The sequence below is a fragment of the Sciurus carolinensis genome, unplaced genomic scaffold, assembly GCF_902686445.1.
Source record: "Sciurus carolinensis unplaced genomic scaffold, mSciCar1.2, whole genome shotgun sequence".
Classification (NCBI taxonomy): Eukaryota; Metazoa; Chordata; class Mammalia; order Rodentia; family Sciuridae; genus Sciurus; species Sciurus carolinensis.
This window is the reverse complement of record NW_025920172.1, coordinates 414,632-440,603: the sequence shown is the minus strand read 5'-3', so window position 1 is coordinate 440,603 and position 25,972 is coordinate 414,632. Positions and strand designations below refer to the sequence as shown.

At 46.2% G+C, this 25,972-nt stretch overlaps 1 gene segment (V, D, J or C); it reads right to left on the bottom strand.

Annotated features, from left to right (window-relative positions):
* Positions 1 to 745: 745 nt before the first annotated feature.
* On the bottom strand, positions 746 to 24,744 carry LOC124974732 (immunoglobulin heavy variable 3-72-like). The segment is given in 2 exon segments: positions 746 to 1,080; positions 24,643 to 24,744. Coding segments are annotated over 2 exon segments (381 nt in total).
* Between the last annotated feature and the right edge of the window lie 1,228 nt (positions 24,745 to 25,972).

Genomic DNA, 25,972 nt, shown 5'->3' with positions numbered 1-25,972 from the left:
CAGAACAGAATTCCACTCAGCCACAAGGAAGAGTGAAATCAGGGCCTTTGCTGGTCAATGTGTGGAAATGGAGAATGTCAGGTGGGTTTCATAAGCCAGATTCATAGGGTGAAATGTCAAGTGTTTACTCTCAATAGCAAATTTTAGAACAAAAAAGGAAAAGTGAGTTTGGAGAAATCCCCGGGCACTAGAAGAGGGATCAGGGAATAGAGATGGGGAGTGAGGCTGAGGTCATAGGAGCAGGAGAAGGGTGGGAGGAGGAATGAGATTGACCAAACTCCCCTGTGTACCTGTGGAGGTGCCTCAGTGAACATCCCCTTAGGTTCTCCAAGAAGCAATAACATAAAAATAAATAAATGAAAAGATCTGTTGAGAAAAGAAAAGGGTAAGAGTAAGGAGGAGGGGTAAAGAGGAGGAGGGAGAGGGAAATGACAGGAACAGAAGTGGAGGAGGCCATAATCCATGGCTGTGCAATTATGTCAAGATGAATATAATTTATGATAATGAAGCAACAATGAAAAAGGAAGCATAAATTGACAACTACTTTTTCTCTCTAGAGCCTTCACCAATTAGTATTAAAAATGTATCTGCAAAACTCCCCTGGGAAGCTGCTATATGGAGAGACCCCTGATGCAGGAAACAAGGTCCAACCCCTCTGTCCCTGCTCCTGTGCTGACCTGAGCTCCCTGTGTGCTGGGCGCTCCCTGCTGGCCCTGGTGCCATGCAGGGAGGTTTGTGTCTGGGCTCACACTGAGGTCCCCTCACTGTGTGCAGCACAGTAATAGGTGGCCGTGTCCTCGGTTCTCAGGCTGCTCATTTGCAGGTACAGCGTGTTCTTTGCGTCGTTTCTGGAGATGGTGAATCGGCCTTTTACAGATGCTCCATATTCAGTGGTGTAACTATTAGCTTTGTGTCTTATAAGAGCAACCCACTCCAGCCCCTTCCCTGGAGCCTGGCAGACCCAGTGCATCCAGTAGCTACTGAAGGTGAATCCAGAGGCTGCACAGGAGAGTCGCAGGGACCCCCCAGGCTGCACCAGGCCTCCCCCAGACTCCACCAGCTGCACCTCACACTGCACACCTGCAAACACAGAGGCAGCCTGGTCAGGACACTCACTCATCCACTCTTTCTCTCACTCCTGTCCACTCACACACTCAGGATCTCTGTTCTCCATTAATCACCTTTGAAAACAGCCACAAGGAAAACCCAGCTGAGCGCACACTCCATGGTGAGCAGCCTGTGTTGAGTCCTGACCACTGAGTGGGATGAGCTGGAGTCCAGGGCTGGGCTCCTGTGCAGAGCTGCAGGGTCAGGGTGGCTGGTTTTCATGAGCAGAGGGAGGCCCTATTTGCATGTCCTCGTGCTCTATAGCAGCTCTGGGTGGAGGCCCAGGCAGAGCAGCACTGAGAGCAGGTGGGAGTGTCATGAGCAGAACAGCATTCAGGAAGGCAGAATTTCTGTTACATTTTTGTTTGTTCTTATTAATTGTACCTGTCAGTGGACTGCACTTCAATTCAGTTTGCGCATATTGAACACAACTTGTTTCTCTGCACACGATGCAGTCACACAATTCATGCGATCATACCTTTGCATGAGGTGTTGATGTCCATCTCATTCCACCATGTTTCCCACCTCCATGCCACATTCTCTGCTCACTCCCCTCTACCCAACCCAAAGTTTCTTCATTCTTCCATTGCCACCCCCATTGTGGATCAGCATCCACATATCAGAGAAATGTTTGTCCTTTGTTTTTTTGGAATTGACGGATCTCCCTTACCATGACATTCTACATCTCCATTCATTTACCTGCTAATGCTATCATTTTATCCTTCTTTTATGATGAATAATATTCCATTGTGTACATATAGCTCAGTTTCTTTATCCATTCATCTATTGAAGGGCATCTAGGCTGGTTCCACATTTTAGCTGTTGTGAATGGACCTGCTGTAGATGTTGCTATGCTGTGTCACTCTGTATGCTGATTATAAGTCCTTTGCATATAGACCTAGGAGTTGGATAACTGGGTCAAATGGTGGTTCCTTTCCAAGTTTTCTAAGGAATCTTCATAGTGCTTTCCAGGGTGGTTGCATCAATTTTTAGTTCTACCAGCAGGTAGGATTATACGTTTTCCCCCACATCTTTGCCAACACCTATTATTGCTTTTATTCTTCATAATTGCCTTTCTCACTAGAGTGAGATGAAATCGTACTTTTGATTGATGAACCTCTACATAATAGAGCTGTTGAACATTTTTCATATATTTGGTGATATATTGTATATTTTGGGAATTTTTCTACTTCGATCTTATCATCCATTATCTCAAATTATTTTATATAAACACAAAATCATATGTTGGAGGGATCAGGTTTGACTCAATGGTGAAATGTAAAATGACACACAGTAGCTAGAGTGGAGGTCACTGTGTCCAGCAGCTCATATCTGGCAAGAGTGACTGAGTATTGGGCTTTGCTCTCACCCTGGACACAGTGCTCAGCTGACCCTCCTCCAGCTCTCAGGTGCACACATCTTGTGAGGTCCTCAGACCCGTCCTGCATTGGAAATGGACTGTGAGTCTTCTCCACTCTGCTGCTCCCTGCTCTCCAGGGATGCATCCCCCTCTGGGCCTCAGAGGCACCTGCAGTGGGGAGGCTGTGCCTCCCTGTGAGGCCTCCCTCTTCTCAGAGATTCCGTCTTGCACAGAACCATGAGGTCCACATGCTGCTGCCATGTGTGGTGGGCACAGGGTCCAGATGTGGACAGGGAGAAACTCAGTCTGTGTCCTCAGATTCCATTGTCATGAAGTGACTGTACACTGGGACACTTGTAGGCCCCTCATGTGAGAGGCCTGGGAGAAGGGCCAGTCAGTGTCCCCATAGGACTGGTGCTGTGTCCAGGGTCAGTCTTAATTTCCCCCATTGAGCCTGGCCCTCACTGCTCTCACATGGTCACCAAGTCCCTCCTGCCCTTTGGACTCTCTCACAACAAGGCCAGACAGTCTAAGCTCTGTGTCCTGTGTGGGGCACTCAGCCCCAGCACTGTAGGCCTGGCCCTTGGTCACCTGGCCATTGTCACAGGTGGTGGCCATGATGGCATTTCCATCTTGGATGCAGTGACAGAGACACAGCCTCTGCTAGTGCAGACAGAGCCAGGCTCCAACTGTCTTCCAGGGGTGATTTGCCCATGGTTGGGACTTGTGTGCCTGAGGGTGAGACAGGGGCAGGAGAGACCCTGGCCTTGGGGCTTCTGCTGAGTGAAGGAGGTGCAGCCCTGGGAGAGTTCAGCCTAGGAGCTGCTCAGAGCAGCACAGACTGGACTCTGCACACACTGGTGCTGGGCCTGAGGTGGTCGTAGTAAATATCTAAGGATGTGGTGCAGCCATGGCTGGGTAAAGTGTTGGTCTGTGCCAGTTTGATCTGGGTCCTGGAACAGTCATACCAGCAGCAAACCTGGCAGCACCCATGGGGCTAACTCTGCAGGGACACAGGGTGCCAGAGCGTGGAGGTGTGTCTTTGTCCACCTGGATTCCAGAAGTTGCCCTGGTAGCCCTGGGACTCACGCAGAGCTTGTCCCAGGTGTGACATCTACACAGAGTCCCCTAGGGCCATTTCTAGAGGAGCCTTGGAGCAAGGTCCACCTAAATCCCAGAACTGTAGGTCTACCAGCTGCAGGGGCAGCTTGCAGAACAGCAAACAAGAGATCCCATCCTGTGCAGCATGACCTGAGGTCAGCAGAGACATGGGGTGGGCAGCCTGAGGCCTGGGGACAGGACCTCTGCCCAGTGTGCATAGCAGGTGTGATGTGGAATCCAAGAGGCCTGTCCTTGACTCAGGCCCAGGAGTGTTGAAGCACTATTCATGATCACCACGTTGACCATTAGTGGTGATGTGGAAAATATGCGGTCCATAGAGGAGGAATGGACCTTAGCCAAAGAGAATGGCGTCCTGTCCCTCCTGGTCATGGGCATGGATCTGGAGCACATGGACCTAGCTGACCTAAGTCAGGCAGAGGGAGACCATCACCACACCAGCATCATGTGGGGAAGCTACTGCATCAGCCTCCTGGACAGAGAGAGGACCAGTGGTCCCTGGAGATGGGAAGGTGCAGGGAGGGTGAGGGTGGGGTGGTGGTGAGGACCAGGTGCAGAGAGGACCTTGTCCTGGTGCCTGCAGCTCACATCCACCTGTGGACACAGCCAGGCTGTGCTTCACAGTGACTGCAGCCCAGCAGTTGGGGGACTCCCAACACCAAGGAGGGACAGGAGGTGATGAACAGCTGGTGTGCACATCCTGGGTCCATCATGACCCCTTCACTCCTGTGCTGGGTGTTCTTCTCTGCCTCACAAGGACTGGGTTTCATTGTAATTCTGTTAATACAGCTGGAATGACCAGCTATGTGTCCATGGAGAGTGAGGCTGACGTTCTTGGTAATGTTGATGATCACACACCCTCACCTGTGAAAGACAGTATTCAACACATCTTTGTTTACTTGGTTCCTTCAAATACATTCAACTCTCCAATCCTTAAATCTAATCTACTTAACTGTGTGCAGATACTATCCTCAGAAAAGCACATTAAACAATCCCATACAGACTCCCTGACAATGAGGGTCACTGTGTTCAAGGAGCATCATCCCAGCATCCACCAGGGTCAGGAAGGGACTGAGTGAGGCCCCCAAGCAAGTCCTGAAGTTTCCTTGAGGCAAAGGTGACAGACACTTAACCACTGGGGAAGGGAGTCCCTGGGAAAAAGCTTTTTAAAATCTGACACAACATCTACTTTGATCTATTAAATACACATAAAATTTTATAGAAGGTACTCTTATTAGGCTCATATACTTAAAGACATCCAAGACATTCAGCAGAGGAAATCAATGCATATTTACTTTGTAGGAAGAAAAACAGAATATAAGTTGAGAAGATGATGGTAGGTAAGGAATTCAAATGAAGGATACAGGAAGCAACTTCTGAGCTTTGTATCTGTCCTTCCACCTCTGAACATGAGGATGAAGCAGAGGAGGCAGGAACTGAACCATGGGAAAAGTGAGCTCCTGGGAAAATTCTGTCTTTGTTCAGGAGCAATATCCACGTTGTTCACTAAAATACCACTAGCTGTCTATGTTTGATTGTTATTCAGGTATTTCTCAGGTCATCAGAGGACTACAACACAGGAAAACCAGTTTTTTCATTAATATGAAGAAAAATAGCAAATGAAATGAAGAGATGATACCACATAGAATAATTTCAGCAAGACAAAGTGGGCAGGAAGCAACTTCTCTACTATAAAGTTATGTTTATATGATTGTGAAGGTGTCAACATGAGCAACACAAACTTGCATAAGTCACTATTAGAGAATTAAAATGATAAAACATATGAAACTGCACTCTCCATTGGTAACATAAAATTTTACATGGATTCAGTGCTGCAGCTCTTCACACAGATTGTGAAAACACAGGGAGTGATTTGATCGTATGGCATGAACCAGATGTAGTTTATTACAATCTGGGATATAAAAATTGCTGAAGCTCATTTTCACCCGGACTGGAGTTGGACTTGCAGGACAGTTGGGCACTGATGAGAGCAAGAACAGAGCCCATGGTGTCCCTCTCTGTGACCCTCCAATTCATCCACAGGACTGGAAACATAGGCAGGCCTATGATGCCTCTCCCCAGCTGCCACGTGTCCTGGGCTTCTCAGACTTGGGGTCACCTTGCAACTACGTGGGGATCAGAGTGGACCTGTGCACACAGTGTGGACAGGGTCCTGAGGCCACTGACAGAGCCTACCTGCAGCTCCCACAGTCCATGCAGAGCTGACCTCCTTCACTCCTGGGACATTACACAGGGAGCCCTTTCTCTCCAAGACCTTGCTCAGGTCACCCCTGTCCACAGGTCATGCACAGCTGGGGGAGGAGTGGGTGACTCCACCCTTTGGAGTCCTAGGTGTGGGGTGTGGGTGTACAGAGCCTCATCATGAGGGGTAGACAGTTCACACACACCACAGTTCACACTTAACAAACGCATGTCTGTTTATTTGACCAGGTTCAGAATTTGTGGTCTGCATTTCTTAGCCTAATCTTTGGACATGTGGATCAGATAATTCGACACTGAGGGTGCTGTGATGTGATGGCAGTAAGTGTGGCAGCTTCAATGGTCTCTAACTACTCAACCCTAGGGCTATCCCTCCTTAACATGGGGGAACAAACACTGCCTGCAGACCTTGTCGAAAGTAACCAGGAGTAGAAGGCTCTGGCTTGTGTAGGATCCAGGAAGAAGTGTGTACTGTGACCTTACAATGTCTAGAAAGACACTGGGTGAACTGGGAATGGGGAAGAGTTTGGGAAGGGGACAGGGATGCCCTGAGCATGGAGGGGTAAGACCTGGCATCAGAAGTTCATAAAGGTACCCTGAGCATGGTGAGCTCACATGTAACCAAGGTATTGTGGAGGCTGAGGTAGGAGGACAACTTTCCAAGACCAGCCTGGGTATCTGTGGATAAACTGTGTCAAAATAAGATGAAATCAAGGCTGGGATGGGGCTCCGTGGAGGAGCACCTGGGACTGAATATAACTACTCAAAATAAATATTGGTAAATTTCATTTTAAAGGCACTGCTCAGGAAGTGTCATTGAAAAGCAAAAACAAATCTTCACAAACAAAATAGTGTGGTCTGTGGTGAAAGAATTTCAGACTGGCCTGAACTGTACAAGAAAAACGTTTCTGAGGGATTGAGAGAGTGGAGATCTCATATATCTCCACAGAAGGTGGTGTCAGGTCAGGTGCTGTCTGGGGAGGATCCTCAAGAACCAAGGTGTAGTACTCTCTCCTCTGTGTGCACCTCCTGCTGGGCTGACTCTGAGCTCCCTGTGTGCTTAGTGCCCTCTGATGGACCTGGATCTCTGCAGGGAGATTTGTGGCTGGGCTCACACTGAGGTGCCCTTCACTGTGTCTCTGGCACAGTAATAGGTGGACATGTCCTGGGAGGTCAGGGACCTCAGCTGCAGGGGGTACTGGTTCTTGGACATGTCTCTTGATATAGACACTCAGTTCTTGAGGCATGAGCTGTTGTTAGTGCTACCACCTTAACAAATGTACGCTATCCTTTTCAGTCCCTTCGCTGGGGGCTGATGGATCCAGCTCCAGCAGTACTTGCTGGTGGTGATTGAGAATCCAAATATGGCAGGGTGAGGGACAGGGTCTGTGAGGGCTTAGCCAGGCCACATCCCAACTCCTGCAGCTGCACCTGGAACAGGATGCCTGGGGACAAGGACAAGAAGTCCTGGTCAGTCACCTGCAGTCATACTCTCACCATGATTCTAGCTCTGACACTGTGGACAATGTCCTAGGGGAGCTGTGGCAGGGCACAGGAGAAGATCCAGCAGACTCATTTCTAGACCACACCTGCCTTCCCAGAGAGCTCAGCCCTGTGTGAGCAGAGAGCTGTGAGCTCCCACAGCCCACAGGGCATTTGAACCAAGAGAAGGAGGAGGAATTTCCATGTGATTGAGCCTCTTCTTACATCTGAAGAGGCTGAGGTCAGGCTGCCCAGGTCCTTAGCACTCCTGAGATGTGTTCCTCTTGAACCCAAGTGGAGTTTTATCTGTGACAGGAGAGCATTTGGAATAAGGTGTGCTGGAAGTTTGTCAGAGGAGTAGCCCACCATCCTAAGTCCAGTACTAGCACACAGACTTTGTTCCCTGGACTTGGGAGAATCTCAGAGTGGCGGGAACTTGCCTAGCATGCTAGTGGCCCCAGGTAAAACACCAGCCCTGAAGTAAGAACCCTCAATGGTGACTGAACAATAGCACAGAACTGAGGATGGTGTTCCCCAAGACTAGGAAAAGAGCCTTTTCTTTGTTCTCATGAATATTTCTTCTGTTACTTCTGTGAAATTTGAGAGGTACAACCTGGGAAAGTGAGGATGGAGCAAGAACACATAAGGGCAAAGGCTACCTTCTGTGAGCCCACTCTCCTTCCCTCCAACCTGTGACCCACTTGTCCTCTTGACTGTTGAGCCAATCCTATAGATAGGAATGGGCTGGAAACTGCCCAGAATTTCTCCATTCATTTGTCCTGCCTTCTATTCTCCACAATGAGAGGACAGCATGAGAGGGGCTGGACCACAGTGAGGGTCCTGGGAGCAGAGGCAGCACACAAGTAATGCCTGAGGCTGAGAGCCACTGGGTTTACCAAGAGCACTGGAGACAGGCTGACAGCTGAAAGGGAATGCTGGTTTGGAGAGGGAGGCCCAGGGCTCCTTCCTTGTGCAGCATAACTGAAGTGAGAAATGCTCTGCCCACAGCACCATTATTTGGAGGACAGAGTAGACACTCTCCTTAGTCAGGGAGATTCACTGAGAGGACAAGTGAAGGTGCTGATCTCCTGATGAGGATTCAGGAATTGATCTGCTGCCTAACTGAGTGAACACATCCTATTAATAAGAAATGTTAGGCACCTGTCCTTATTCATTGTGGTGACGATCATGACCTCACTGCAAACACTGAACCTGCAGATACCTTCCTGCAGGTCCTGAAAATGCTCAGCGAAAACCTTGCTGGTCTCCATGTTTCCACCAACTGCAAATCCTTATGTGCCCTGTGGATGAAGTTTCTAATTTCTAGAGAATCAACTGATTCAAAAGCAGCTCCTGCATTCTAACCAAATCAGAGTCATTTTTAGATGACCCCAGCTCCTGAATTTGAAAACCTGGGTCCTTTATGTGACTCTTTCCCTTCCTCACCTGGGCCAGGTGTGAGCCAGTGGCCTCCAGCAGCCTGCTCTTCATAAGGGCCCTGCTGAGGTAATGTGCCCATGCACAGCCTTCACCTCAGCCTGGCCTGTGACTGACTCCTGCATTTCTGTTATGATCAAGGTTTCATGGATCCAATATATTGTCTGTGTGCCCACATCCCTGCCCTCTACCCTCTGCCCTTGCATTTGGAAAATGTCTAAGGATCATTGTAAGAACACAGTCACAGTGCACAGACAGTGCAGGGTTCAGGGCCTTTGCTTTCTGCTCAAAAAAAAAAAAAAAAAAAAAAACATTAGTTCACAGGACATGACAGAAACAAGAGGACATGATGGACAGATCCTCCTGGGCATGGAGATCTGGGAGGAAAGTTCCTTCTCAGGCAGCTCATGTACATGGACAGCTATACAAATACAACTTTGAACATGGGTTTGATATGGCTCAAAAACTGAGGAGGTCTTGCTGTAGAAGTCTGGACCAGGGCATGCTTCACATTTTTTTCCATGTTCCTGTGATTCTACTTCAAACAAAGATGTGGCTCCTCCTCTGTCTGCATGCTTAAGATGAAGGAGTTATATAATATTGAAAAGTTCCCTCAGTCTTACTGTAATAGTAATCATGGCTCAGAACTCAAGGTTGAATATCAGAAATATGTGAATCCTCACAGGAATATGAATCTAGTAGAAAAGCAAAACATTAGTTACTGAAATTAAGATGGACAAAAATTAAGAAGTTCAAATATACAGAAGACTAGAGGAATTCTTGAGATGAAAAGAGATACCACAATTTACACAGCAAAGTCTGCCCAGAACATTCTTCACCTTTTTCTCCGGGCTGAGATGTGAGGCTGATGGTCTTGAACTCTGTGCTGGTCCTGTGTGCCCTGCTGGTCCTGAGGGCCCTCTATTACTCATGGTGGTTCCCTCCTGCTCCTGAGTGTCCCTCTTCTGCATCTTAAGTTGCTGCTGATCTTGAGCTCTTCCTGCTGGTCCTGGGTTCTTCCTTCTTTTCCTGATCCCCTGGTGGCCCTGAGTTCTTCCTACTGCCCATGAGCCTCTTGCTAGTCCTGAGTTCCCTCTGTTGATCCTATGTTCTCTCCATAGGTCTTGATTTCCATGCCTATTCTAAGTACCCCTAACTGGTCATTAGGTCCTGTTAGTTGTCCTGAATCTATTTCTCCTCCTGAGCTGCAACTGCACATCTTTACCTCACCTGTTGATACAGGACTCAATGCTTGTCTTCAAATGCCCTGTTGGTCCTCTGCTCCCCTGCCCCATTGATTATCCCCCTGCAGGTCCCAGGTCACTGCAGGTCCTCACCACCACCTGCAGGCTGGTGACTCACTGGACTCACACTGAGTTCCCTAACTGTATGTCTCCCACTTGAATATACATCTGTATGCTCGGGATTCTTGCTGGTGAGTTGAGTGCTAATGAACATGGCTGTTGGAAATATCCCCGGTGATGATGACACTGTACCAATACAGGTCACAACTTCTGTAAGTGCAATTGACAAAGAACCCCTGGGAAAAAGTACCAGCATGTGCTCAGAAACCTCAAGGAACATTGAAGACTGGCAGGGACTCAGGACCAGTTGTGTAATGGTATCTGCTTCCAACATTACCTGTCCTTCTAACCCACTATAGGAATTTCCTTGGAAGCTGGCAGATCCAGCTCCACCATAGTTGGGTAAAGAAAATACAGACACAGCATAGGTGAGGGACAGGTTCTATGAGTGCTTAACCTGGCCAGTTTGGACTCCTGCATATGCACCAGGGTCACGACACCTGGGGACAAGGAGCATCACTTCCATCCAGTCAGTCACACCAGAAGCTGGATGCCCCCTTTATCTCTTGATATCCCTCGACTCTCACAAATGGCAGGGAGAACGGCAACACAGGTCCTTCATGCTTCAATGAACACCCTATGAAATGGACCCAGGGCTGCTCAGCCAGGGCTGGGCTTTTAGCCTGAGACTCAGGCTGCTTTGCATGGGGGAGGAACTAGATACAATTGGGGAGCAGGTGGCAGGGCCACCATCCTTCTCAGGGAGTGTGCTGACCTTGTGCTGCTCAGATGCAATGGGAGGCAACCTCAGTACTCCCTGATTCCTGCGAGTTCTCCTCCTGCAGCCATCAGGAATGTACAGGCCAATATTCAGGGGTTGGCAGCACCACACATAGGGGGTTTCCTGTAGGAGTGCACAGCCATGCTTAGGAAAGAGACAGGAGGTGGTTCCCTCAGTTCCTTTGCTCTGTGCTGCGAACTCCAGGGAAGGGTTTGTGCTGGGGAAAGGCAGAGGGTGCAATAGGCTTTTCAGAGAATGGAGGGGAAGTTCAAGAGACAGCCTGCTCCCACTCAGGCACCTTTTGGCCTCCTACCTTGATTATCTTCCTAGCCTTGACCTCACCCTTGTCTGTGGTGCTCCTAAACCTCCATATCTTGCTGTCTCCAAGACTCATAGGGTATGAGTTTGTGCAGTGTCCCTGGGTCCTTGTGAGTCAGACTCGGAGTGCACAGATTAAGTCATATGAGAGCTCAGCATGGCCCTCTGAAAGATGGAGGTCAGTGCTGGGTGGAATAGATGCTCTGAGATACCTGCCTTGCTCTGCCCATTAGACTCAGTGACTGACAATGCAACAGGTGTCTGCAGTTTGCACTGGAGATTTGCTTCCAGCTCTGCAACCTGCCTGTGTCAATCATAACTGAGTTGAAACTCAGGAGTAGGGCCATGAGGACAGGTGCAGAGACTTTGTGGGCTGGGGCAGGCCATGTCCCCTTCCCCTGACCTCCTGTGGAAATCATATAGGCTGAGATGGGAGGCCCTGCCTTGCAGACCTGCAGCCCTGTGAGGACCCCACTCTCTGGCCCATGCTCAGCTCTGGGAACTGCACTGGTCCAGAGGACAAAGCAACCCAGCTCCCTGTCCTCACCCAGCACATTGTCATGTGCTCCCTGTCAGGAATTCAAGGCAGGATGAAGACCATATGTGAGGGAATGTGAGTAGTGTTTTCTCTGTGCTCTCCCAGGGTGCTGTGTTAACACATTTAGAAATGCAGGTTGTATTTTTTCCTGTAAACTTGAGAAAACCCAATGAGGAATTGTGAACATGGTGAAATGCTTCACCTCAACCAGGGAGGACAATGCATATGGGGAGGTTTTAAATGAAGTCAGCATGAGAAACTGGAGCAGTTGGTGGCAAAGTCTTAGGTAAGGCCACATTGACAGGGAGCAAGCAAACATTCTGATACAGCCATGTTTCCTGATATCCTGAGTGCTCCCTGCAGACACTTAGGAGCAAGAGTGTAGAGGCTACTGGAACTCCATAGTCCTGTGCAGGTTTATCCCCAGCTGTTGATTTCCCAGGTCCTGAACTGTGCATGTAGGAGTCCATGAGCAGGTGAGAGTCCACCAGGAGGACAAGCATGCAGAGGCTGCTGGGCAAATAATCCTTCGCCCAGGCCCCTGAGGTGTGTGTGGATGGGAAAGGTGGACCCTGGCTGTCCTCCTGTGCTGCCAGCTTGGACTGTAGCAGCAGCTCATTGATGTGGGTCCCTCACAGTGAGCACTGCTGCTGCAGAGGTGCCTGCTGAGCACGGCCTCTGCTGCCTCCACACATTCAGGTGACTCCCTGTGTCCTGTCTGTCCTCACAGGAGTCAGTCCTCCTGGGTCTTTTCCTAGATCCCATGCCCACCTGGACAGGTGGTGGCTTTCCTCAACTTGCTCATCCTCACTCACCTCCCCTGTCCTGAGGAAGCTGCTGTGCATGGCTCCTGCCACCTTAAGCCACAGACACTTCCTCAAAGCATCAGGTGAGGCCCCTGCAGAGCCTGCAGAGGGCACTGAGCATGGATCATATTGCTGTGTTCTGGACACTGCATACAGGGCAGCTCTGCTCTGCTCAGTCTGTTGATGTAAGGGGCCTGGTGCTGTCCATGGCTGTGGAGGGTGAGTGTGCTTCTCCTGACCCCTGTTCATCAAGGGGTGGAGTCACTACATAGTGCTTGTCCTTTGTCACTGCTCAGTGCTGACCACTGAATGGGATGAGCTGGAGTCCAGGGCTGGGCTCCTGTGTACAGCTCTGGGTCTTGGTGGGCTGGTTTTCATGAACAAAGGGAGGCCCAATTTGCATGTCCTCCTGCTCTATAGCAGCTCTGGGTGGAGGCCCAGGTAGTGCAGCGCTGAGAGCAGAGGGGAGTGTCATGGGCCAGACCAGGGCACATAGAAGCTCTCAGGAAACTGAAATTTCTTTTGCATATATTTTTTTCTTTTTTGCATATGTCATCCAAAACAATTGCTTTTTTCTTATGAACATAATTATGATAGAGGGATCAGAGTCACCTTCAAGATGTGATTGCAAAATCACACAGAAAGAGTAGTGGTGGATCACTGTGTGCAACAGCTCATATGTGGCAAATTGCAGGTATGGATTTGGATTTTGCTCTCACCCTGGACAGAATGCTCACCTGACCCTTTTCCAGCTTCCAAGTGGACACTCCTGGTGACCTCCTCAGTGCCCATAGTGTGCATGACCTGACTCTTGGTGGGAGGTGGGCTCACTCATGCTGGAGCAGACTGTGGGTGGGGACTGTTTCATGGCTTTCTTTTTAATTTTTTCATTACCCCTCTAGTTTTAGGGACTTATTACTGCTGTAAGGAAAAAGGGCAATGACCACTCTTGCGACTTCCATCTGAGAAGGGGCAACGTGCAGTGGGGCAAGCAGTTTGGAGTCCCTCTTTAGAATTTGGTCTTTCTAGGGGTGAATGTCTGGTTCTATGAAAGAAACAAAAAGACATTAATACTAAAATGAGGTTAACAGAAAATAAATATTGTAGCATCGGGAACTTGTCAATGAATATCATGAAGATGTTAGAAATCAGTAATCTCTTAACAGAAGGTGGAAGAGCTGAGACCTTGTTTCCATAAAAAGGCCTAACAAAGTCTAACAGGGCTGGAGATGATAAGTCCTTTATTTGTAAATCTTGAACATTGTCGGTGTTATCAGGAATGTAAACACAACATTTAATTAACTTTCCTAATGTCATCTGATTTTTGTAAAATATTTTTTATTACCATGATCTCTTTGTTTAGTAGACATCCCCTTATTTTTGTTATTTAGGACTAGAGAATCATACTAGCCAAATTGTTTAAGGTTACCTGTATAGGAGTTTAAGAAGATCTGTTGGCCTTAAACTGAATAAAAACTTATAACTCTGGAAGTTTCTTTTGATAATTATCAGATACTCTTGGCTAAGAATCTTTTTTGTTACATTCAGTTTTATTTATTTTGGGGAGTCTAACACAAGTGTACATCTGATCTTACATTAAAATAACTATTGTTTAGTTTTTAAAATGTCCAGGTATGACTGTGTTTTTGTTTTAACTGTTTCTGCTAGGTGTTTAAGATCAAGCTTCTCAAATTGACCTTGTTTCTATTTGGTGTTAAGAGTCAGCTGAGTTCCCACAGGGGTCACTCATGGGGAACGTGAGAGCAGCTTCTTAGCCCCTTCAGTGCCATTCACTAAGCGGGGTCTCCTTGTTGAGGAGACTTCCTTTGAAGGATTAGGAATGTCCCCCTTTTCCAAGAATCCTCCTCTGCATCAGGTGAAGTAATTGGCTTCTCATCCTCTAGTGGTCTCATTAATCTCCCTGATCAGGAGGTCATGTGGCCCAGAGAAGTCCTCTTGTTCCCTGAGTTAAGGCTGACTCTGAGTGCAAGATCCAAATATTCATTTTCTTGGCCCTTTTATTTTAATCTCAATCTTTAAGTCTTGATTTTAAACATCTGGCAAGTCCATCTCACCAGTCAATGAGAATGGCGATACAACATATCAAAATCTCTGGGACACTATGAAAGCGGTACTAAGGGGAAAATTCATTGCATGGAGCACATGCCAGAAAAGAATGAAAAGTAAACAACTAAATGACCTAACATTACAGCTCAAAGCCCTAGGAAAAGAAGAACATAAAAACAGCAAAATAGTAGAAGATAGGAAATAATTAAAATCACAGCTGAAATCAATAAAATTGAAACCAAAGAAACAATTCAAAAAATTGACAAAACAAAAACTTGGTTCTTTGAGAAAGTAAACAAAATAGACAAACCCTTAGCCACACTAACAAAGAGAAGGAGAGAGAAAATTCAAATTACTAAAATTCGTGATGAAAAGGAAATATCACGACAGACACCACTGAAATACAAAACATAATGAGAAACTACTTTGAAAATCTGCATTCCAAAAAATCGAAACTACCGAAGACATTGACAAATTTTTGGAGACATATGCTCCTCCCAAACTGAACCAGGAGGACATACACAATTTAAACAGATTAATATTAGGCAATGAAATAGAAGAAACCATTAAAAACATACCATCGAAGGAAAGCCCAGGACCAGATGATTCTCAGTCGAGTTCTACAAGAACTTCAAAGAAGAACTCATTCCAATATTTCTCAAAATATTCCAGGAAATAGAAAAGGAGGGTACCATACCAAACTCATTCTATGAAGCTAATATCACCCTCATACCCAAACCAGGCAGAGACAATTGGCAAACCATATCCAAAAACATATTAAGAAAATCGTGCACCACAATCAAGTCGGGGTGCATCGCTGGAATGCAAGGATGGTTTAATATCCGTAAATCAGTAAACTTAATCCACCTTGTCAATAGACTTAAGAATAAGAATCATATGCTTATTTCAATTGATGCAGAAAAAGTGTTCAACAAAATACAACACCCCTTCATGCTCAAAACACTAGAAAAAACAGAGATAGTAGGAACATACCTGAACATTGTAAAGGCTATTTATGCTAAGCCCATGGCCAGAATCAGTCTTAATGGAGGAAAACCAAAAGCATTCCCTTTTAAATTGGGAACAAGACAGGGATATTCTTTTTCACCACTTCTATTCAACATTGTCCTTGAAATTCTAGTCAGAGCAATGAGAGAGATCAAAGAAATTAAAGGGATACAAATAGGAAAAGAGGAACTTAAGCTGTCACTATTTGCTGATGACATGATTCTTTATTTAGAGGATCCAAAAAACTGCTGCAGAAAACTTCTAGACCTCATCAATGAATTCAGCAAATTAGCTCGCTATAAAATCAACACACATATATCTAAAGCATTTTTATATGCAAGCGATGAAACATCTGAAAGGGAAATGAGGAAAACAACTCCATTTGCAATAGCCTCGAAAAAATGAAATTCTTGGGAATCAATCTAACCAAAGAGGTAAAAGATATCTATATGAAAACTTCAAAACATTGAAGAAAGAATTTGAGGAAGACAGTATAAGGTGGAAAGATCTCCCATGTTCTTGGATAGGCAGAATTCATATTGTCAAAATGGCCAACCTACTAAAAGTGCTATACAGATTCAATGCAATTCCAATTCAATTCCCAATGATGTAACTTACAGAAATAGGGCAAGTAATCATAAAATTCATCTGGAAGAATAAGAAACCCAGAATACCTAAAGCACTCTTTAGCAGGAAGAATGAAACATGGGGTATCACAATACCAGACTTCAACTATACTACAAAATAGTATAAAAACTATACTACAATAGTAATAAAAATGGCATGGTATTGGAACCAAAATAAGTAGATCAATGCATAATAGAGGACACGGACACAAACCCAAATAAATACAATTTTTTCATACTAGACAAAGATGACAAAAATATGCAATGGAGAATGATAGCCTCTTCAACAAATGGTGCTGGGAAAACTGGAAATCCATATGCAACAGAATGAATCTAAAACCCTATGTCTCACTCTGCACAAAAATCAACTCACAATGGATCAAGGACCTTGAAATCAGACCAGAGACCCTGCATTTGATAGAAGAAAAAGTAGGTCCACATCTTCACCTCGTTGTCTTAGGATCAGACTTCCTTAACAGGACTCCCATAGCACAAGAAATAAAAGCAAGAATCAATAACTGGGATAGATTCAAACTAAAACTAAATAGCTTTCTCTCAGCAAAGGAAACTATCAGCAATGTGAAGAGAGAGCCTACAGAATGGGAGAAAATCTTTGCCACTCATACTTCAGATAGAGCACTAATTTCCAGAATATATAAAGAACTCAAAAACACTACATGAAGAATACAAATAACCCAATCATCAAATGGCTAAGGATATGAACAGACACTTCACAGAATATCTACAAGCAATCAACAAACATTGTCACCACCCGCAGCAAGAATCCTGCAGATATTAGTTACCACCTGCGGCAACAATCTCGCGGGTATTTATTGGAAGTGGACTGGAAATAAACTACTTCTATTCCTGAGCTGCTTCCTTGCTTGTTTGCTTATTCTCTAGCTTATAGAAGAAGAGAAGCTTGCTTGCATTTAGAGAAAGAGGCTTTAAGAGGGAGTTTTGATAAAGAGGCTTGCTACGCTTTCAAAGGTCTATTTCTTCTTATATTTCTGCTGCTTCTTCTTAGAGGTGTGTCCTGCATTCTGCAAACTAAAGGTGCGTGCTAGAGGTGTGTGCTAATGGTGCTGTCTATCAGAGGTGCTTCTTAGTGGTGTGTCCCACATACTGCAATCTCTGATCTGCGACCTAGTGGTGTGTTCTTAGTCCTCCGCTCTGCAATCTGCAATCTGCCTTCTGTCTTCTGCCTACTGCTTACTGCTTTCTGCCTACTGTCTGCTTATATTCCCTCCAGGAGGCGGAGGGTAGGGTCACGCCAGTTAAGCGAAGATCAGGTGAGGAGCCAACTGCCCAATCATGAGAAAGGTCAAAATGAGCAGGCACGAGCAGGAGCACTCGGGAACACATGTGCACTCATTGTGTGCATGGACTCTCTTGAAAATGGCCAATGACAAGCACCTGAATGTGTTTATGTTATCCGACTTCCTCACTGCCGATGTGATCAAAACAACTTCTGGCTGGCTGCCAGCCTACATTTTGTCCTAGTCCGCATGGCATAGTCCCCAACAAAACATATGAAAAAATGTTCATCATCTTTTGTAATCAGAGAAATGAAAATGAAAACTACACTAAGATTCTATCTCACCCCAATTAGAATGGCCTTTATCAAGAATACAAGCAACAATAGGTTTTGGAGAGGATGTGGGGAAAAAGGTACACTCGTACATTACTGGTGGGGCTACAAATTAGTGCAGCCACTCTGGAAAGCAGTGTGGAGATTCCTTAGAAAACTTGGAATGGACACACCATTTGACCCAGTTATCCCACTCTTTGGTCTATACCCAAAGGACTTAAAATCAGCATAAAACAGAGATGCAGCCACATCAATGTTCATAGCTGCTCAATTCACAATAGCCAGATTGTGGAACCAACCTAGATGTCCTTCAATTGATGAATGGATAAAGAAACTGTGGTATATATATACAATGGAATATTCCTCAGGTATAAATAATAATAAAATTATGGCATTTGCAGGCAAATGGATGAAATTGGAGAATATCATGCTAAGTGAGATAAACCAATCTCAATAAAACAAAGGATGAATGATCTCACTGATAAGTGGATGATGACACATAATGGGTGGTGGGAGGGGTGCAAGAATGGAGGAAGGAGGGACTGTAGAGAGGGAAAAGAGAGGTGGGAGGGGTGGGGGGGGAGGAAAAATAACAGAATGAATCCAACATCATTACCCTATGTAAATGTATGTTACACAAATGATGTGCTGTTACTTCATGTACAAACAGAAACAACATGTATCCCATTTGTTTACAATAAAAATAAATTAAAATTAAAAAATTATTTTGTATATGTTTTGACAGAAATAACATTAAAGGAACATGAAGAAAGAGGGAAACCTCTTACTGAGCATGTTCTTCTTCATTTTTTAAATCAGAATCTCCCCGGAGGGAACCCGTGAATCCTGTAAGACATGGTTCCAAAGCCCACATGGCTGGAAATCAAACCCCTGCTCAGTGAGTGAGACTCTTCCTCCTGACAGAGCTGAGGTTGACGGGAGAGACAAGGAGTCATTTTCTACTGCACAGAAAGGAGGAAAAGAGGTGAAAGGACTGTCAGGAGGCAGTGCGTGGAGGACCGGGCAGCTGTGGTGCAGAGGACAGCTGGGCAGGACATTCAGCGTGTGGGATTTGGTGTCATGCTGCAGCTGCAGGACAGGGTTTACCAGGACCCCACACTGACCCCCAGAGCTCACAGCACCCTGGGGTCCTGCAAGTCACCCTAAAGCCCAAAGTGATGGCAGGGCCCAGGAAGTTTCAGCAGAGCAATGTCCGTTCTAAGACTCTGCCCCATTTTTCCTAGTCACTTGCACTTTCCAAATCTTTCCTTGCAAGAGGACGCCAGGAGGGCCTGGACAGCAAGACTCAGAGATCCTCCTCCAGATCCTAGAGACTGTCCCGATGGGAATCCCAGCAACCCACCTCTTTCCGGATGGGAAAAGACCAGCCAGGTTTGCTGAGCTTCTCGGATCTGATTGCAGTGACTAGAATGGAGGGATTTCTTCCCCCACGTTCCTGTGAGAGTGCGTTCCTGGTACATCATAACTTTGTCTTCACAGACGACATGGCAGGAGCACTGTCACATGTTCAAGGTGTTCCCTGGAGATCTCTCTGGAGAGGAAACTGCAGACTCTGAATACCAGCACAGTCTCCAAGGGCACCTGTCCCTGGCTCTGGCCCTGTACTCTTTCTCCTGAGCTACCCTGCAGATCATGAGCTCACTGCTTTTCTGAGCTCCCTGCCCTGGTCTTGAGCTCCCTGATGGTCCTGAGTTGTCTATACTGACAGTGAGCTCCCTGATGTTCCTGAGCTCTCTCTCTGCTGACACTGAGCTCCAGATGCTGCCCTGAGCTCCTCCTGTTTCTTAGCTCCCATTTGTTCCTGAGCTACCTGCTGGTCTTCATCTCCTTCTCCTGTGCCTGAGCTCCCTACTGATCCTTAGCTCCCCCTTGTGATCCTGCACATCTCCTACTGTCCTGAGCTCCCTGGTGGTCTTCATTTCCCTGTTGGTCCTCAGACGCCTACTTTTCATGAGTGGTAAGTGCTGGTCCTGAGTGCTCACTACTGGTCCTGAGCTCTTCTGCTGGTCTTGATGTTTCTGCTGGAACTGAGCACATGTTGGACCTGATCTCCATGTTGGGACATTTGTGTATTGAAAACACACATCCACTATGTGTCCCAGTGATACATGAACACATTTTCAGTTTTCAGGCAGTGAAGCTAATGCAAGTTAATTCTGGTTGTGTCGGTGGTGACTTTGACTCTCGACTCAAGGATTGGGTTAGAGTGTTTGAGGCTACCAAAATTTATCCAGCCAACCCACTGTTCACCTGGGACACATCCAAGTCCCCAGGATGACCAAGGAAGAAGACAGTCCCTTCCACAAGGACAAGTCACAGGGTTCTTGCTGACTCTGGTTGAGGACATGTTACTTTAATCCCTCTGACATACTGATATGCATGGGCCTTGTGTGTCTTATGTCTGGCCCTCCAATTGAGTGTGGGGCAGACAGGTCCTATTTAATATCCCTGGAAGCTGAGGAATAGCAGCAGCAAAGAGGTTCACAAGGGTTGATGAGAGAGGCTCTGTGGTCATATGGCCAAAGAGAGAACTGACTCTGACTCTAAAGAACCTGGGGTCTTGAACTTCCCATACTGAGTCCAGATTTCTCTGGTGAGGCTTCCACAGCAGAGGGCTGTTGGCTGTGCTGGTTCTGATGGTGACTATTTCCAAGGCCAGAGTCCAGTAGCACTGTAATGGAAGGACTTCAGAGTCACCCTACCAGTAGCACCATGCACAAGGGTCATCAGACTTCTTCACTGGCTTTTCCTCATGTCTATCCTCTACTTCCCCCAGGACTGTTGAGTAGAGGTCAGATGCAGGGCCACCTGGAGCCTCAGGCAGGATCTGGGCAATTAGGTTCCTGTCATAACATGGCAGGTCTGGGGTGGGAAAATGTTGGCAAGACAGGGGTCCTGAGTGGCCTCCTGTTGTCACTGGGGCTCAGAGACTGTGTTGACGTAGCCTGGCTGCCTGTCCCACTGCAGAAAACTAGCCCTGACCCTCGCCCCACACCTTCCATTTACAAGCAACAAAAGTGTCCGGACCAGTGCTGAGTCTCATCGATCCTTGGGAGACAGAGGGCCATGAGCCTGAAGTTCATCAGGTGTCCTGGTCACTGACCCAGGACTAGCTTCTTCATTGCTGTACAGTGAATCCCAAGGAAATACTTAATCAGGGAATTCCACTGAAGCCTCTCATCAGATTTGAAGGAAATGACTCACCAGTGTCCTCAGCTTCCTCATCATGTGATCCTGGTGACCACAGAGGAGTCCCTTCACCTCAGTGATGAAGTTCTGCATGCTGCTCATGTGAAAATGCACCTACATGTAAGTATGTAGTGCAGGGAGTCTGCAGAGTCAGAGTGGTGAGAGTGGACACCCTTGTCCTTGTCCTGAATTTAGAGGATCTGTTTCAGGTTACCTCCATTCAGTATGGTGGTGGCCTTGGGGTTGTTGTGAGTAGCCCTTATGAAGTTGAGGTCAGGTCCTAGCACCACTCTCTTCTCCAGTGCTTTAAACATGACTGGTGCTGAATTTGTCAAGTGCTTTTTCTGCACCTGTTTGTGTGATGTTTTCACTCTTGTACTCATTTCCATTAATGTGGTGAATCACACATTGATATTATATTATTGATCTGTATATGTTGGACCAACCTCCCCTCCCTGTACTGAACCCCACTTGATCGTGGTGCACCACCTTCTTACATGTTCTTGAATGCAGTGTGCCAATATTTTATTAAGGAAGTTCACATCTCTTTTCATCAATGACATTGTTCTGAACTCTTCTTTGCTGGATGTGTCTCTGTGTTTGGTTTTGGTACCTGGGTGATGCTGGTTTTGCAGAATGATTTTTAGAGTGATTTCCCCTTCTCCTGTTCATGGAGTAAACTGAGGAAATTAGCCCTATCTCTTCTTTAAAGTTCTTTTTAGAATCAATAGAGAATCAGACTGTTTCTGGAGTTTTCTGTCTTGGAAGGACTTTCATGGTTGTTCAGCTTCACAGATTGATATTTTTCTGTTTCAGATTTCTGTATTCTTCTGCTTCAATTTATGTAGGTCACAAGTGTTGAGAATTTTGCTCATATCTTCAAGTTTCTAGTATATTGCAGGATGATTTATTTTTGTACTGTGAACTTAGTCCCTGGAACTCTCGCCAGAGCAACCAGGGAAGAGGAGGAAATTAAATGGGTAGAGAAGAAAGTAGAAGCATGAATATGTCTAATTGCTGATCATATGATCCAATATCTGGAAGAACCAATATCTCCATCAGAATGCTTCTCGATGTAATAAAGAACTTTAGAAAATTAGCCAAATACATCATGCATACATAAATAAACCAATTTTCTACACTTCTAAAGTGAGTCTGCTGAGAAAGAAATCAGGAAACATGTCCCATATAAAATAACCATAAAAAATCACTGGGAAAAAAATTAATCATGGAAGTTAATGAGTTCTATAACGGAAACAAGGAACACCACAGGGAGAAATTGAGGAACTTAGAAATGGAAAGACCTCCCCTTCTGACTACTGTATAGTCAGAATTAATATTATTAAGTGGATAAACCAGTCAAAATGTTACACAGACATAGTGAAATCTCCAGCAAATACCAAAGACATTTTAAAGAAAACCAGAAAAAAGACTAACTATTTATATGGATAAATTATAAACAAACAATAGTTAAAGCAATCCTAAGCAGGAAAAGCAAGGCTGGAGATACGACATTATCTGACCTCAAATTATTTGATAGAGCTATAGTAACTAAAGCAGCATGGTCCTGGCACCAAGCAGACATGAAGACTAATGGAATACAAGATACAGTGACCAACACACATTAGTAGTTACCTGGCACTTGACAAAGTTTCCAATGTCTTGATGTAGAAACGACAGTCTTTTTCAAAAAGAGTGTTGGCAAAACTGAATATGTATATGTAAAAGAATGTAATAGATCATTATCTGTCACCCAAGAAAAACTCATCCCAAGTGGATCAGAAATCTAAGAATTATACTAGAAAGTCCGCACATGCTAGAAGTAAATACAGCATCAGTGCTCCTGTGTGATGGCAGAGACATGGAATTCCTCACCTAGGTTATTAATGTGCATAAATGAAATAAAATTCAGTGGGAGGACACTATGCAATTAAAAATTTTTTACAGGACTGGAAACAATCAAAAACATGAAGAGACAGTCATCAGAATGGGAGATCTTTGCCTCCGAGTCCCAGATAGGGCATTGATATCCAGAATACATAAAGAACACCAAACACTTACTGACAGGACACAGATAACCAATATATAAATGGAAAAGAAATAAAGAGACACTTTTCAACAGAAATGACAGAAGACACCCACAAATATGGGAGCATGCTCAATATTCCTAGTAATGAGGAAAGGCAAATTGAAACTTCAGTGAGATTTCATCTCTCTCCAATCACAAGGCAATCATGAAGAACACAATAATAAATGCTGGTGAGCATGTGGTGAAGAGATACACAGATGTATCATTGGTTTTCCTTCATATAAGTGATTCCATTCTTGAAAGTAGATTTGAGATGAGGATAGGACCACGATAAGACAAAGCATCCCACTCCTCATTAGTGATCACGCAGAGCTAAACTCAGCACACCATGGTATTATAGCCAATCAATGTTACAGCAGGGTTTCTCATAACAGAATATTATGGAACGTTCCCAGATGCCCATAAACAGATGAATGGATGCAGGAAAGTTGGTGTATACTCAGAACACAATTCCACTCAGCCACAAGGAAGAGTGAAGTCAGAGCCTTTGCTGGACAATGGATGGAAATGGATAATGTCATGTAGGTTTCATAAGTAAGATTCAGAGGGTGAAATGTCAAGTGTTTACTCTCAAATGAAAATTTTAGAACAAAACAGGAAAAGTGAGTTTGGAGCAATCCCTTGGAACTGGAAGATAAGAAAATAGAGAAGTAAACTGAGGGGGAGGTTAGAGGAGCAGGTGAATGGAGGGGAGGTGGAATGAAATTGGCCAAACTACCCTGTGCACCTGTAGGATGTGCCTCAGTGAATGTCTCCTATGTTCTCTAAGAAGCACTACCATAAACAAAATGATAAAAAGATCTGTTGAGAAAAGAAGGGGAGAAGGGTACAGAGGAGGAGTAAAGAGGAGAATGGAGAGAAAAATAACAGGGACAGAAGTGGAGGAGGTCATAATCCATGTCTGTGGAATTATGTCAAATTGAATATAATTTATAATAATGAGGCACAAATGAAAAAGAAAGCATGAATTGATAACCCCATTTTCTCTCCAGAGCCTTCACCACAAAGCTCCCCTGGGAAGAAGGTATATGGAGAAGCCCCCAGAGCAGGAAGCAAGACCCAACAAGACCCAACGCCTCTGCACTTGCTCTCTGGACTGACATGTGTGCTGGCCCTGTTGCCAGGCAGGGAGGTTTGTGTCTGGGATCACACTAAGGTCCCCTCACTGTGTGCTGTACAGTAATAGGTGGCCGTGTCCTTGGCTCTCAGGCTGCTCATTTGCAGGTACAGCGTGTTCTTTGCGTCATCTCTGGAGATGGTGAATCACCCTTTTACAAATCCTCCATATTCAGTGTTGTAACTATTAGCTTTACTTATAAAAGCAACCCACTCCAGCCCCTTCCCTGGAGCCTGGCAGAACCAGTGCATGTAGTAGCTACTGAAGGTGAATCCAGAGGCTGCACAAGAGAGTCACAGGGACCCCCCAGGCTGCATCAAGCCTCCCCCAGACTCCACCAGCTGCACCTCACACTGCACACCTGCAAACACAGAGGCAGCCTGGTCAGGACACTCACTCATCCACTCTTTCTCTCACTCCTGTCTACTCACACACTCAGGATCTCTGTTCTCCATTAATCACCTTTGAAAACAGCCACAAGGAAAACCCAGCTGAGCACACAGTCCATGGTGAGCGGCGTGTGTTGAGTCCTGACCACTGAGTGGGATGAGCTGGAGTCCAGGGCTGGGCTCCTGTGCAGAGCTGCAGGGTCAGGGTGGCTGGTTTTCATGAGCAGAGGGAGGCCCTATTTGCATGTCCTCCTGCTCTATAGCAGTTCTGGGTGGAGGCCCAGGTAGAGCAGCACTGAGAGCAGGTGGGACTGTCATGGGCAGCCACATTCCCTTAAGACTGCTGGAGGAAAGGGTTAATTAACTGCCAGATGAGGATTTTGGAGGATTTTGTATTTTCCAAAATACTTATCTACTCAATGACCACACAAGGGACAATACTCTATGAGACACGGGTGTGACAGGTCTGGCTATACCAGCTCGAACATCTTTACAAACACTGTGTGGCCCAATTCTTTTATTTATAATATGGAGGTAAAAGAGGCAAGAACCAGCAAGAGCTTCTTCTGTGATGGACAAGATAGGGTTGAGTCAGGGGAGCCATGCACTTAGGGAGACATTCAAGAAGGAGACAGGGAAACACTCCCAGGCAGCACCACCTACTTCCCAGCAGTTCCTAGAAGCCAGGCCTCTGTGTCCCTTGGCTCAACCTAGTCAGATTCTGTTAAATAAGGAGGCTCCCCACACTGGCATGCTGAGTCCCCAGTGTGATCCCAGCCCCACTCCGGGCATCCAGCCCAGCTTCCCCTCTCTGCCTCCTGCCTTCCTGCCATGTGGTGGAGCAGCCTCAGGAAACCCTGGGCAGGAGCAGCACCTTGAGGTCTGCATCCTGTTCTCCAGAACCTGCTGCAGTACAGCTCTGTCATTGCACATCATCAGCCTCTGCAGCTGCTCAGAGCCCCACAGCCTGGATCAGCTCACACAGGAGCTGGTGACAGAGGTAGTTGTAGTAAACAGCTAAGGATGCAGCCCTGGACTGGGTATAGTGTCTGTGCCAGGTTGATCTGGGTGCTGGAATCGTCTCTCCGGAAACAAACCTGGCAGGACCCATGTGGCTGACTCTGCAGGCACACAGGTGCCAATGCTGCCAAGAAGAGTTTTCTTCCATCTGTGTCCAAATGAAGACCTGGGTGGACATGGGTCTCAAGCAGGGCATTGTCACAGGTGTAGCACTTACAAAGAGACCCTGGGGCCAAGGCTAGTGGAGCCTGGAAGCAAGGCCCACTATGGACCCACCCCTCTAGGTCTACCAGCTGCAGGGCCAGCTAGGAGAGCAGCAGGCAAGAGACTCCAACCTGTGCAGCACAGCCTGGGTGAGCAGAGACATGGGGTGGGACAGCCTG